Genomic DNA, 14,932 nt, shown 5'->3' with positions numbered 1-14,932 from the left:
TGGTAAAAATGATTTCCCAGGATTTTTTTTCTGCTGAAAGCACTGTTCTACTCGATCGACAAAAGTCCGAAATTGGCCTTCTACAAGAAAGTTATTGAGATTGAGCAAAATTTTGCCATCTATGAGATGAATGTATCATTTTCCCCCTAAAGAAAGTTCGAGATGTAGCATCAACTTGCAATGCGACTAACGTCTAAAGCCAGGGTAAAAATAAGTAGCAATATAACAATAGGCCATGGTGCCATGCTATATTCGCTGATGTTGCTGATATAGGCTTGAATAAATAATAGAGTAAATTTTGATACTTCCGTTTTTTTTAGATGTTACACTTTCTATTTTGGGTAATAACTTCTCTCTATCTCTCTTCTATCACATGTTCACATGGGACCCTTTTGTTTTTCATTCTCTCTATCTCTCTCCTCTCCAAAAATTACCTAGGAGTCCGTGATTTAAAAAGTGTAACATCTAGTAAAAAACGGAGGAAGTATATATTTCCTTTATTTCGTTTTAAATGCAACAAATGGGTACTATTCGTGAGGTATAAAAAGCGAAACGGAGGAAGTATAAATATAATTAGTGACAGATAAGGTTGATGTTTGCAAGATTTAAGTTCCAGATTAACCAATGTTGCAACTATTATAAACAAGTATCAAATGGGTATACAAAATGATCAATTTGCTAATTGCCTATTGCAACTTCAGCAGATCCATACAAAGAGGAACAAGAAAGCCCTACTCCATAATGTTACATAGTTCATGCCTAAGAGTACAAGTAATGTGATAAGAACTTCAATTCTGCATAGTCTAAATGTTACTCTTTTCTCCACATCTAAGAGTGCACCATCATAAAATGGTACCTAAATCAGGAAGCAAAGTCTAAATATGGGTTATTTATGTATTATGGATTCATTTCTCCTTCTGTTTAGCTGACAATTTGTCATCTATATACGGGTATTTGGGAGGGGCAATCCAGAGTCCCCATAGTATCATCAAGTGGATGCACAGAAGTATAGCGGATGAGTAGTTGTTTGACGGATAAATGTTCCAACAACATTCAACTGCCACAAATAATGCTATGCTGAAAAAGGCACAAATGAAAGCAGATTTAATGTTGGCTTAACTCATTAACAAGCAAATCTGAAGAAATAACAAGCAAATCTGAAGAAAAAAACAAGCAAATTACCGCATCCACGTAGGGAAAGGCGTCTTCCACAACAAATACGGCAAGCTGAAGAAGTACCTATGGTGAAAGATCATGTCATATAATAAGATGATATCGGTAATATGGGGATATATACTTCATTTGTTTTATATTAGTCACAAAACTTTGACTTTTGAAGGTCAAAATAGAAATTTTTTATCATACCGAGACTGTGAAAGTCAAAGAGCTACAACTAATATGAAACACGGGAACTAGGAAGTATATACTAAGCGTTCAAAGAACACGAGACCTTACCAGGAGTAGAACTGATAATGTAGTGAACGGGCACAAACAATACCGATGAAGTTTCCAACAAACATGGTAGTTACAATATCTGAAATTAGAATATGCCGATTATTAGCATTTTAAGGAGGGAGGATCAAAAGGGAGTTCACAAGACAAAAAGCATAGTGACATTTATCTCGTCCTATCAGTCCCACAGAAGGCCAATTACATGGATTACTTACGTTCTTCATTCAGTGTTTTTGAGGTGGAGCCATATGCATAAAGTCGCTGAAGAGGGAAGCAACTTACAGTAGAAATGTATACCGAACGCAATACTTTAAAAAGTCCACCCTCGTGCCTGCAAGACAGGAGAAGATTTTCAGGACTCATGACTTTCATGTGTTGGTTCTTTGCAAACTTTCATTGATATAGGTCATATTCTAGTGAGAGAGAAAGAGGGAGGAAAACCCTCTTTCTTTAGCCGTTTGTCTGTTTATAGCAAAATCTTGTGGTAACTTATCAAGTATTACACTCGTATAAATACCCTGTTTCTTTTTGGGTACGGAGAAACCTTGACAAGTTGGGAAAGGGGATCCCAACTTGCCAAGGGTGAGAATCAACCCCAAGACCTCTTGGAACTGGGAGAGATGCTCTAACCACTGAGCTATCCCTTACCCTCATATAGATACCTAGCTAGCCAGCAAGTACAGAAAATCAAGCTACTATACATGCTGATTCCCATTAATCATACCAATAAAAGTTCAACAATTTAGCGCCGCATAGGAATTCAATGGGATATAAACTATATGCATTTTTCTGTATGAGTAACACAGACTTACTTGCACCACTTCTTGTGAGCAAAAGTAGCTAGGAGTCCTAGATGTATAATCAACAATGATACCGCAAATCTCTTTGAAACAAAGATGGGTTCTGGAACAAATTTGAAGTTAACAGACCTGAAAAGAAGCCAAAGAAAATTCACATCACACGACAGATAAAACTTGGGTTAGGACTTAGAAGGCAAATTAGACCAAAAAAATGATACTCTATTTTGTAGCGTGCGACGACTTTCTAATGTGTATTTGTGCAACAAAGATCCGTGGGATTTTAACACAAAAAAAAGGTTAAATAATGTACCAAAAGTGGATGAAAACCCGTCCAAGATTGAAGGCTCCCGATATGTAGGCTACTGGATATGTTACTAAGAAAGGTAAACCAAGCAGGATCTGCAGAATCATTCGAGATGGCATGGAGATCAATGAATATTCGGAATCAATGCACTCGGCACAGCTGCAGCACTTGCCATCTTACCTAAGCATCCAAAGCAAAAGAAAAATAAGCACATCTCAAATATCAAGATCCCCTAAGATCCAAAATACTTTTTACAAACACGACAAAAGCAGCACAGAAAATGATCTCAGAAGTTTAATCAAGCTCAGAGTTGACTTCGTTTTTTTTGAAGTGGTGAAGATATTTTCAGCATATGCACTTGGAACAGATTGTTTACTCAGGAGCAATATAATACTCTGAGCAGTAGCAACACATTATAATGAATAAAAGCTATTGCTTGTCTGAATGGTTGAACGCAGTGCAGGTCAAAGAAAAGGAAAATTATGAGCTTGACCAAACCTCTTGGACAGAGGAGTTGGTTAAGCAACCAAGATTTTCAATAGAGTAAGAATCACCAGTTGAGAAATTACATTTGCATCAACAGAGGAGTTGGTTAAGCAACCAAGATTTTCAATAAAGAATCACCAGTTGAGAAATTACATTTGCATCAACAAAGAATGAAATTGGGGATATCTGCTACAGGAATTTTCCTATTTGGTAAAATAATCCTGAAATATCTGGATCACAAGATCAATCAGTGCTACACAAGTCTAGTTTCTAGGTAAGAGAAAGCACCTGAACTATTGCAGCTCCTCCAAGAGCTACTATCGTTCCACTGATATCCATAGCCTGTGGCAAAAGTTTATTGACTTTTTAGTATCATACAATCTTACAAAGGATTGCAAACATAAATATAAAAACAGTGTCTACCTTCAGCATAATTAGTAGTAAGGAAGGGGCATACAGGAGCACATTCATCTTTATTGAGACAGCGAAGCTGCATAGATAGGAAGGACATGGTAATCATCTCAGATATACATCCTCAGAGCCTCAACATTAGCAGATCTCAAAGTTTGAAAAGTACCTGAAAATTATCAACCCCAAACACCACTTCTGACAAAGAAGAGTTGCAAGTGCAGCATGAAGAAGTGTTGTAGCAATGCAGTCATTGAATAGACGAAGTACAAATATGGAATGCACCCTCTTCGACAAACAAAGCAAGCTAAGAGCCCACCAAGGAAGCTGCAAACAGTACACACAATATCGGCTTAGAATTCCACCAAAAACATTTCCCATAGGTCACAATTGATAGGACTCACACAAAACTTATATCACAGACTTAACTTAAAAGATCTCTTTCAATACCTCAGCAAATAAGTTTTTTTTCAACATGAATAAGCAAAAGAGCATGAAAAAATTTACACTAAAAAACATTAAATAAAATTCAGGCAGGGCATAGTGCAGACAACAGCAACCTAATCAGATATACAAGAAATTCTCCTGATATAAAAGCCTTCAGAAATTACAAATAAATACCACCCATTACAAATTCCCAAATAAATATGTCTCTTTTATAAAAATATACTGAACTGCTATCAAACTTCACATATCTCCTATGACCACTGGACCGCAACTTCAGCAATACAATTATACAAATGATTAAACAAGGCTGCCAATAAATATATCCTTAAGCTATAAAGCATTGAAGGCAGTTTCTTCCTAGATGAAGAAGCTTGAAATCAACTAGGCAATTCAATTTTTTCAAAGTCATCCTCTATTCATAATATAGGATATATGCCTATAAACATGCAGGAGAAAATTTTCAGTATATTACTGCACAATCAACTGCTTGTTAGCACATTACTCAGACGTAAATATCATTTCAGTAGTACATTGAAAACCCCAAATTTTGATGTGTTAAGCATTTCTTTAATCATAATTCTTTTTTTGATATTGTCTTTTGAAATTTTTTCGCTCCGATCACAATTCACTAAGGTATTTCAGTCTGTCAATTCAGATTCCATAGACATACCCATTAACATACCACAGAGCCCCAGTATGCTTCTGAGTTCCAGTTGAGGCAAGTCAATCAAGAAAATATTGAATGAGAATCATATAATCAGGAGAAGTAGGTTCCTTGACTTTCTTCTTTTGGCAGCTAAAACCGAAAGCAAGTTCTATATACTCTAGCCCATTACCTATAGAATCAAGCATGTTTATCTACCAAATCAAGTAATGCCAAATGGTGCTCATGATGAAGTGCTTGGCTCCAATTATACAAGAGCCTCACACTTGAGCCGTTATAAATCTAATACAGAAAAACTTTGCGTTGAATCCCCCTTTGCCACCCCCCCCCCCCAACCCCCCAAAAAAAAGGAAGATAAAGTAGTCAAGGCCCTCCCTTCCACATACACTAACCAAGTAGCTGTAGTAATCAAATAATTAATAATACTATCATTATCGTCCAAGCTTTCTACCAAGCTACCACCTATCTTTCAGTTGACAAGTTGAAACTAAAAAATTCCAAAGTGTCACATATATCACTTGGAAATAAGAGGTGATAGATTGACTCTTCTTAAGACTATATTTACTAGCAAACCTAAGATTCTTCTTCAAAGCTCAAATTCTGCCAGAATCTTCTCTCATGTAACTGCCCAATAACAGAAAACTTCAGTATGAGCTTCAGACCCCAACATATATTCCATAGGGAAGTTAGAGACTTGGAGTTACAACTCTTTCTGGCATATATGGAAAAAATAATGCAGAAAGACACCTTCAGCATTGCACAGCCAAGCATAGGAGCATCCTTGTTAGACACATTTTTCTTAAGGCAATTTTAACCAAGTTACATATCCCTTTAACTTCCACAACACCACTTCATCCACCATAGCTTCTTTGATATCCTATATAGATCCATGATTGAAGTTTCAAGAAGAGATCTTTGCAACAAACTAACGCTATTCAACCACTTTTTCACCCTGAATCCCACTATAAGCTTAAAACAATAACCTAAACATCAAAGAGTCATAAACACCAAGAACATGAGAAGCAAACTTCAATTGGCTCCAGTCACACAAGCTCTCTACTTCTATACTCTTTCCACACTTTCTACCTTTACTTCAACTCAATGCTCATTTTTTCTCTACGGGAGAAAAAGCAAGGGAAGCAGTCTACCTTTCTTAGGGAACCCTTGTCAGCAAACCTCCAAAGCCACTTCATTTTGAAAGCACTGTTAAAAGGAAAATATCTCATGCCAAGACCTCCATACCTCTTTTAGGAGACGACAAATTCCATTCCAAATCACCCAGTGAAATCACTTAACATAATTGCTTTTAGCTCATAACTAGTCCCTTCCAATTTTCTCCAACATATTAGCAAGTCTAGCATGAATGGTTAAAGACAATAAAATAGAGATCTAATGCACTCTTTGACAAAGTCACCCTGCTCCCTTGCTTAAACTTAGGTTCTTCCCTGCGCTATAGAATTTGAGACATTCCCACCATAACTGAAGAAACTTCTATCAAATAAATGCAAAATCATGCCCCCACTTCACAGAGCAAAATAACAAGTAGCGGAAAGTAATTTGAAATCAAGTGAGGTACTTGAGCTTCAAAGTACATAAATTTACTGCTTCGTCAACTTCCCTATGAGTATATATCACGTTATCACTTCAATGGCCAACACGAAACCAAGGATACACAGAAGACAAAGCATTAGAGGTGAGTGTTTATAAATAAAGAGGAATCATACCACATCTGTCTTGATATAGATGAAAAACACAATTGCGAGGTTAATAATGTACAGAGCACCAAATAAAATCTGCAAGAACAACAAAAAGAATCAATGTGTGTCAGTTGTACATTAGCACACCTAACCTACAATACTTACAATATATTCTCCACTTACCCAAACAGGTCAGCAGAATAGTGGTACAGAAGAAGAACTGAATATTCAATTTCTTAGAACAACTTTTTCAGCATGCAAATGACTAAATTATGGCATTGTGAGCATGATACCTTCCGAAAATCATGAAAGAAATGGGCTTTCCTTACTGCCACTAAAGACTCAACTTCTCACACGATCCACGACATTATTAGCTTAAAAGTACAAAGAGAGATGAGAACCTGAGCAGGATGTACTAGTCCTCCAGTAATATACTGAATAGCTGAATATACATATAGAAACCCAGCTGGATAGACAAGAGGCCCAGTGTCACCCTCTATGTTACCATAATCTCTCTCTCCATTAAGAAACATAGATACCTGCTTGCCAATATAAGTCAATCAAGCAATTGAAACCCAAAAGTCCACCTAAGTCCCTTAAAATTGACATTATACCAATGCTTAAAATATAACACACCTGTGACATATAAGCATCCCAATCTATCTTTGTATCTGACAAAGAAAAACTGAAATCTCTTAGAGAAACCAAACACAAAATCACACAACAACTACCACCAACATTTCATATAAACTTACATGGGACATAAGCAATGATAATGAATACGAAAACGGCATCGAAAACAAGAAGAGCACAGGCAAAGATCCCTGCTAAATTCCTGTTAGCTTTATCCAACAATGTGGTGGGCATTTTCGATACTGCCTCGCCATTGTTAGAACTAACATCCGTGAATTTCCTTTCTTTTGATCTTAACTTATCACCCATGTCTCATACACAAATCTCCCAGCTTTATATCATACCTTCAACTGCCAATCACATAACACAAATAGGGTATTTAGTTTTTTAGGCATTATGCTAAAAAGTATGTAAGACTATCAAATTTGTATGTAAAATGTCAATATATACATCTCCTAATAACCCATTACTTCTTTAAACTGAACCTCCAAAAATCTGGAATATTTTAGCATACTAGCGAATTAAAATTCTGAATTTTTACTCAAATGTTTATGGGTTAAGTACAAAGATCAAATCTTGAAACTTACAATAGTAAAATTAGTCTTAAACAAACCTTAAAGTCTTCGGAATCGTCGAATAAAAAAAGCCTTCAATTTCTTTCCTCGAAATTAACTTGAATTAATGCTGGAGATACAAAATTGAACTTTTTTTAGATAGAAAATTGGAGTGGATGAATATGACTGTATGTGGAGAGACGAATTTTGCTTGTAATCGCAGCAATTCTACGGAGTTGAATTCGGAGGGTGCACCTTCTAATTATTGCTTTCCTCTATATAACATATTTGAGTTGTTTTTGGTAAGGACCGCCTAATTTTTTTTTTTTTTTTTTTTTTTTTGGACATCAAGAAAACGTACAAAAAGTTAAACAAGAGAGCAAAACTAGTAAAGCAATTACAGGGGGACAATTGGAAGTTGTCCCTGTCTGGCCCGAATAGCCAGATCATGTGCCAGCTGGACATGCGAGCGATTGACCTTCATGATCCGACACCAGTGAAATTGCTGGCCAATTAAACGAATGTCACTGAGTGTCCATGTAATAGCTATTGGCTGTGTCCGTGGAGTACGTAAGCTTTGGACAACAACCTCAGAATCGGTATGAACTGCAACTCGTTGATAGCCCTTGCCATGCGCCCAAACTAAGGCCTCCAAACAAGCCATAGCTTCCGCAAGCAGTGCAGAATCAGCATGGATGCAAATGCCTTGCCCTTCCTGAGTCTGATTATGAACAGTCTGAGCCACCCAGGCTATACCTGCTAAAGGAGAATTATTAGTCCAAGACCCATCTACTTGGATATGTAGTTGAGGAACTCCGGAAAAAGAAGACCCAAAATGCGCCATGAGGAATCCCGGTGGCCCTGGACCTTCTGCCAGAGTCTTAGAACATGTGAAAGGTCTGGCAAGAAAGGTTACATGTTGGTGCAGAACTTGTTGCAGCATGGTGTGCAGGATATCACCATCAGGGATGATATTGTTGAAAACAAAATTATTCCGACATTGCCAGATAGTCCATAATGTGGCAAGAAATTTAGGTAAACGTTCCCCAGAGTAGCCATCCAGACTGCCTAATTTATTCCGACCGCCTAATTTTAACGGCTCAAGTTTAATATTAAGAGTAAATATGTCTACTTTTTTAATATATTGATTATTTTAATCTACTTAGGGTTAGGGATCATGTTAATTTATTTCGTGACCAGTTTAATTTATTGAGTAATGACATTCTTTAATCCATTCAGTGACTAGTTTAATCCATTTAATGACTAGTTTAATCCGTTCGGTAAAACTATCGAGTTATTTTTTTGAAATTATCGGTTGTAATTCGATAATAAAAAAAACAAAGGAAGGAGAAGAGAAGGGATGACCAGGATAGTGTTGGGTTAGAGTAAAATGAAATGGACTTGTTATAAAAATAGATTCGTCTAATTTTAAGTTAAAATTAGATCGCCTATTATAATAATTTGTGAGTTTCTTTAGTTTATTAAACAAATAAATATTTGACATAAAACGAGAAGTCCGCAATATTTATAATAAATTAAAGATATGTAGAATTTTAATACTACAAAAATCACAATCAAATTTTAATACTAAAGCACATATTATGTTCTGGAAATTGTTGTAAGTTGTTTTCTATGACTTTACATTTTTCATCAAAGTAGATGCCTTAACAACTTGTACGACAATTGCTCTGATAAAAAATATTTATGAATTAACAAAAACCTTATCCTTATCAGCTTTCGAATTGTTGTGACTAGGATTACTAATGAGCCTGCCATGTTCGCGAATAGTTCGGGATTGACTACGTTGAAGATCGGCTCGTGGTGGCTCTGCCCGATTCATACTCGGCTCGAGACTTCAACGAGTCGAGCTGAGCTAGGCAAAACTCGACTTGGAAGCTCGTGAACAGGCTTGATTATACTTTTATATAGAAAAATTATTTATTTATATATATACACAAATACATTAACCTAGATCTCACACAATAATAAGTTAATAGTAAACCTATAAATCTCAAATATTAAAAAAGGAAAAACAAAGAAAACATGTAAAAACTAAGAGTGATGAAGAATCAAGTTTGTTTGTAAACCGTTCGAGCTCGACTCATTCAAATTTGGTCAAAGTTCGGCCGTTAAGTTTCAAGCTTGGCTCGAGCTCAAATAAGCTTAAACGAACACAAGTTAAGCAGACCACATTTTGAACTCGACTCGACCGATAAGCAACCCTAGTTGTGACTTGTTCGTGGAGGAAAAATTCCACCACAAAATGGAAGAGAGGCTCTCATATAGTCACATCAACTGTATTGAATTTGTAATTAGTAATTATAACTGTTGATGATCTAATTATTGATTGTAAATGCTTTATACTATCTACCAACCCTATCTATCTCCTCTTTTATGTCCCATCTCAAGCCCCTCTTTACTTGATCTGCAACAGTCAAATCTCTTCATCTTCGGCTGCACTTCTGCTTATAGATACTTGTACATTATAAAATCCAAACTGAAGTATAATTTTCCAAAGAAGAACCCACTTTATTTATTGACTTGCTAAGGCTTTATTTAAGAAATCCCAGTATAGTAACAAAATAAAGGAAATACATCAATGAACAGCAAATGCAAGATAATGCCAATAAGCGGACAAAATAAATTTTACAAAGGCCATCTCTCCCTCTGTGGCCATAGATATAAATACACAGTTTCAACTTTCAGCTCGCAACGCTGATCTTCCTCTTTGTTTAACAGTCTTTGAACACCCTGGGAATCAAACACCCTACAATGAATGCTGCTATGCTACAAAAGGAGGTCGTTCATGCAAACACGACTATTAAGACTCTTGAGGAGCCTCGAATCTTGTAGGAGTATCTATGCCCATCATACAGCAGAGTCCCGAGATTAATATTATAAGCAGGACTATAGCCTGAAAATTAAAAGGAAAAAGAATCAGCAAACAGTAATTCAGACATAGGAAGCAAGTCAACTGAATCTTCATAATTATGGCCAAAGTAAACTCTCCAGCTTTTAGATTTAGTTTCTCCTGATGAAACAGTAGTAGTATCATTAGATAATGATGCTCGATAGATATATTTCAAGTTAATGATGATATTTATTTTTCCAAGATAAATGAGCTTAATAGATTAAGGAGAGGTAATAATGCGCTATCTTATAGAGAATTCTCTATAAACTTGACAATGTTTAAGTTCCAGGGATGTTTAAGCATCTCTATTAGTAGTCGGTGTTTGGATTGAAAATATGAAAGTCCTAAGTGGTAAATTATAAACGTGGAACAAGAGCAAGGAACACACTGGATCATGAAAAAGGGTGAAGAGAGAGACTTACAACAAAAACTGCCTCGAGAAGGGTCTTCTTAATTTGGCAAACGCCGTCACAGAACACAGTAGAATTCAGAGAAGCATTTCCATGACCTTCTGCAAGCAACCTTCCCATTTGACGATACTGAATGGGGTTATATGGATCAGAAACATACAGAACCGAGTACTTTGCTCCAGAGAGGTCCAACGAAGTTATCAGCTCCGAAAAAAAAGCTCCTGTAACGTAGATATGCTTAAGATATTCCAGATGGAAAAGAAATTATACGCTCGCAAGTCACGATAAATCACAAAATAACATCTTAATATATATACCTTCAGAGCGTGGCTGGTCAAGTTCTTGCAACGAACTGAAACCTCCACGGCAAACCACAAGCAAATCTGTTTGTTCCTTGACACCTTTCTCCACTGATGAGGACACGTACTCCTGCAAATTTATTGAGTTGGGAATAAATAACAAGATTGAAGCAAACTTACCAATATAGCAGATGAGAAAGATAAGCCTACCTCTACTGCCTGCATGTCTGCAAGTTTTGAATATCCTTTATCCTCTATCAAGCAAGATTCCGTGACAATAATATTGCCAACTCCAAATTTACGCCCACAAGATTCTTCGAACTCTCGTATCAAAGAATTTTCTAAGGTCTCTTCAGTTATCCTTGCTGACACATAAGGATATGCCATCGAGAAATTGGACTTTGTGAAGGAGTCCTATAAGATAAAAAAAAATTATAATGAGAAACAGAACATCACAACTTGGGGATCTTACATGATGACAACAGCTGGTATTACAAAACCAATATTACCTTAAGTAAATCCACAAGTGAAGCATCTGCCAAACTATTTCCAGTTATACCCGATGATTTCAACTACAGATGAAAGCAAAGTATAATCAGCAGTGTTTAAACACAAATGAAATTACAATAGCTATTTACAACTTAATTGCCTTTTTATTGGAGGTTGGGGTGCAAGGAGCGGAAGGAGGATGCTATATAGCTTGTACTAGAACCAAAATATGCCTAATGAACGCACAATCCTTGTTCATTCTGCTACATTACTCATTTCTTCTCATTCCCAACTAAGTACACAGAAGACATGAACCTGAGAAATCTCTCCAAATGTAAGCTTCAGCATTCCCAAACAAGATTTGGACTCACTACAATGGAACAAGTCAAGTCACCCTTTGAAAGAGAAGCACCATCTGCCGAAACCCAAAAGATACCTCGACTCTGTTTTCTTATTGGTCAAGTCTCGTGACTTTTATGTTGCAAATCTTCTGGTTTCTCCAGGTCTATAGTCTACATTCAGCTTTAATCGTCCATAATTTCTGGACAGCAAATCACCATACCTGATTTCGTACAAATCAATTCTGATGCAAGACACTCCTAGTGCTTTCTAGACGTGTACAAGAATCTGAGTGTTTAACATTTTCAGTGACTTAACTCTTGAAGGGAATATATACAAGTCCCATCCAGCAATAAGTCATTGTCACAAAGTCACAACCTCCAAAGTCAAGAAACCAAACCCCTTTTTTTTTTTTTTGAAGAGAAACCAAACCCTTTTAAACAGCCAAAGTTCTAGTTTAACACTTCTAGTTCTATTGGTTGCCTCAGAAAAATAGAAGCAGTTTTATAAATATACAGCCAGGCAGGTTTCAAGAAAATTATCAGAAGCACTGCAATTCAAATCAACCCAATACCTCTTTTCCAACAAACACGACGGCGATATCCACAGGTTGATGAGATTCTTTACCCTCACACTGCAGCAACAAACTAACATAAGGATCAAAAGACTCCGGAAAAAAGATACATGATGAATTCATGAGGAAAAAGAAACAACAGTGAAGTGCATGTAGCAAAGAAGGAAATACCAGTATGTTTGACCATCCCCCTGTGGACATGACAGACCTTGCCAAGTCTCTTGAGGAGAGTGTTTGATAGTTCACCTTATCAGCCAACTCCCTATGTTAATGTAACACAGAATAAGGTACAAAAAACACAATTTTTTGCAAACAGAAATGCAAATCACTACTTTTTTCTTCTCAAAGTTTAATTTGATAATCATTATTCAGAAAGATACTGATACATTAAGTAAAGACTGTTGAAACTCAAATGCTGTTAACACAAATGAAATGAGTCCGATTGTTCAAAAGCAAACAACTGAGAAAATTCATCTTGCTCGCAATTGTAGTGAAGTATATACTTAGAACAAAGGAAAAAACAAAAACAGTTGGATGCCATACTCATCCATATTTAGACATTTCCCAAACTTATAGCACTCAAATATCAAGCAAAATTTGGTTGGTCCAATAGAAACAGACACTCTCTTTCCTTTGATACCTAACTGGACATGCTGAACCTAAACACAACCATCTATTTTTGATTACAGCAAGGCACAGAAACATAGCAGGTAATGAATTTCAGACATTCCAATTTTCAGATTTAGTAGATCATTAGTCTATGTAAAACGTAATTCATACATGTTAATATGCGGAGACCACATAAACGCAGGGCCTGTAGTTTCCAACGCCAACCCAGAGCATACTTGTGATAGGATAACCAAAATTGTCAGCATTTTATGTCCATACTTCTTCATCTTCACTGCTGCATCAATAATTAATGTAATCAGTAAAATCCTTCAATCAGCCTCAAAAGCAACGCCAAACTTAATTTAAGTTCCAACTAATATATCAGCAACAAGAAGATCTAGTTAGCCACATTGCCCGTTCCACTTGATCTCCCATAGCAAGAGCTCATCAACATACAGTAACCGATTCCACGGTTTCTGAAAGTCCCCAAAGGGCCAGATTGAATTATTGAATCATCCAATGCATTCATTATTGAGAGAAAGGTTGTCAACTTAACAAGGTCAAAAGCGATTTTCCAACCCAACAGAAAACCAAATAACCATAAAATTACATCGTCAGTCTACGAAATGCATTAGTACAATTACATCTACTAGTTGAATTCACCAATAATGTAACAATACCTACAGTATATTATACAGTAGATGAGCTATAAATCTCTGATCTAAACTTCGCGAATTCATCAAATTCGTTCAAATCAGGATAATCAAATAAACTCAGAAGCCTTACAATTACTACACATTCCATTGATAAGCGAAATCAGAAGATAAAATCGAGAGAAGCAGAACCCTAATTGAAAGTATAAAGCTCGACAATGAATATCCAGATACGAATTAATTCGAAATTAAAACCCTAATTACATAAGAAGGAATAAAAATTCGTGATCGAACCTAAGTGCTTTGAATCGCCGATAGATTTTCGCGAAGAATTCCTTGAAATTTTGAGATCAGTCGTGCAAATCACAAACACAGCGAAAGCTCAGAAAGAGAGAGAAAGAAAGAGTCTTATGACCTCTTGTTCCTTTTGTTTTCTTCTGTGATTTTACAACTCTACCACTTCTCTCTTTGCATACTTTTGTTTTATCTTATTTTTTGGACCTAAAATAACAATCATAATTATTTAATTAAGATTAGAGGAATAAAAAATGCACATAATTTTACTTTTCTCGATCATAAATAAATGCAATAGTTTCTTTTCTTGGTTTGCAAATTATAATTTCGACTATTATTAATTTTATTTCTTTTTATTTTTTTGCTAAGAAGAAGTGGCCCGAACCCGCTCGAGTCTGAATGGGCCAGACACTTGAGGATAAGGGGGGAGGGTAAGGGGAATCCCTACCCTCAAAGTGCCTCTAGTGGGGATTGTATTTGAACCCCCAACCTTGAGGTTGGAAAGGTGCTCTCCTTACCACTATAAGTATCTCTTATTATGAGTTGGTAAATACTAGGGTTTTGACCTAATAAAATAGAAGTTTTGTGCGGAATGACCTAATAAAAAAAATTGTCAAAAAGGACCTAATAAAAAAAATTTGTCAAAAAGGACCTAATAAAAAAATTTGTCAAAAAGGACCTAATAAAATACTTCCGATTGTGAACATGAACCACTTTATGAATTTTCGGCCAAATTTACCATTTACCGGCGTTGACCTTTTTTTTTACCCCTAGTTGACTCTTTAATGTTCTGTTTCTATTATCGTAAAATTAGGAGGAGAGGAGAAATTACTGTAAAATTAAGAACCCTAATTTGTGATTTTGGGAAAAACGTATAATAGGAGCCCTAAATTTCAAAAACCCTTAAAC

At 36.1% G+C, this 14,932-nt stretch overlaps 2 protein-coding genes across 4 annotated transcripts; both read right to left on the bottom strand.

Annotated features, from left to right (window-relative positions):
• Positions 1-610: 610 nt before the first annotated feature.
• On the bottom strand, positions 611-7,697 carry LOC104906606 (dol-P-Man:Man(5)GlcNAc(2)-PP-Dol alpha-1,3-mannosyltransferase). 2 transcript variants are annotated; one of them, XM_010695381.4, is made up of 14 exons: positions 7,505-7,692; positions 7,014-7,241; positions 6,895-6,929; positions 6,660-6,797; positions 6,286-6,354; positions 3,620-3,777; positions 3,466-3,532; positions 3,331-3,384; positions 2,563-2,651; positions 2,265-2,381; positions 1,668-1,783; positions 1,456-1,534; positions 1,183-1,239; positions 611-1,077 (listed from the first exon to the last, which is right to left on the bottom strand). In XM_010695381.4, exons 2-14 carry the CDS (start codon positions 7,198-7,200, stop codon positions 906-908), a joined length of 1,338 nt encoding a protein of 445 aa, XP_010693683.1. In that variant the 5' UTR covers positions 7,201-7,241; positions 7,505-7,692; the 3' UTR covers positions 611-905. The 2 variants fall into 2 exon arrangements, with proteins under 2 accessions (XP_010693683.1, XP_048495418.1); XM_048639461.2 differs by lacking the exon at positions 1,668-1,783 and having other exon boundaries at positions 905-1,077; positions 7,505-7,697.
• Positions 7,698-9,953: 2,256 nt separating this feature from the next.
• LOC104906613 (hypothetical protein) lies at positions 9,954-14,184 on the bottom strand. 2 transcript variants are annotated; one of them, XM_010695392.4, is made up of 9 exons: positions 14,024-14,184; positions 13,248-13,371; positions 12,639-12,729; positions 12,468-12,527; positions 11,575-11,637; positions 11,276-11,479; positions 11,084-11,195; positions 10,779-10,987; positions 9,954-10,359 (listed from the first exon to the last, which is right to left on the bottom strand). In XM_010695392.4, the coding sequence occupies exons 2-9, from the start codon at positions 13,361-13,363 to the stop codon at positions 10,267-10,269; spliced, it is 948 nt and encodes a 315-aa protein (XP_010693694.1). In that variant the 5' UTR covers positions 13,364-13,371; positions 14,024-14,184; the 3' UTR covers positions 9,954-10,266. The 2 variants fall into 2 exon arrangements, with proteins under 2 accessions (XP_010693694.1, XP_010693702.1); XM_010695400.4 differs by having other exon boundaries at positions 13,248-13,368.
• Positions 14,185-14,932: the final 748 nt, after the last annotated feature.

The sequence above is a fragment of the Beta vulgaris genome, chromosome 2, assembly GCF_026745355.1.
Source record: "Beta vulgaris subsp. vulgaris cultivar EL10 chromosome 2, EL10.2, whole genome shotgun sequence".
NCBI classification, from domain to species: domain Eukaryota; kingdom Viridiplantae; phylum Streptophyta; class Magnoliopsida; order Caryophyllales; family Amaranthaceae; genus Beta; species Beta vulgaris.
Note: the sequence above shows the minus strand (reverse complement) of the source record. Positions and strands in the feature narration are given on the sequence as shown.

Bases quoted from the DNA above. Each gene is read 5' to 3' on its own strand.
- LOC104906606 (XM_010695381.4), bottom strand. From the start codon at position 7,200: ATGGGTGATAAGTTAAGATCAAAAGAAAGGAAATTCACGGATGTTAGT. The intron at 6,798-6,894 runs GTGTGTTATATT...ATTGGCAAGCAG, and splicing joins GGGATGCTTATATGTCACAG to GTATCTATGTTTCTTAATGG. The intron at 1,078-1,182 runs GTAATTTGCTTG...TGCCTTTTTCAG, and splicing joins CCTTTCCCTACGTGGATGCG to CATAGCATTATTTGTGGCAG.
- LOC104906613 (XM_010695392.4), bottom strand. From the start codon at position 13,363: ATGAAGAAGTATGGACATAAAATGCTGACAATTTTGGTTATCCTATCA. The intron at 12,730-13,247 runs GTATGAATTACG...ACATTAACATAG, and splicing joins TGGTCTCCGCATATTAACAT to GGAGTTGGCTGATAAGGTGA. The intron at 10,360-10,778 runs GTAAGTCTCTCT...TTTAATTTTCAG, and splicing joins TTCTCGAGGCAGTTTTTGTT to GCTATAGTCCTGCTTATAAT.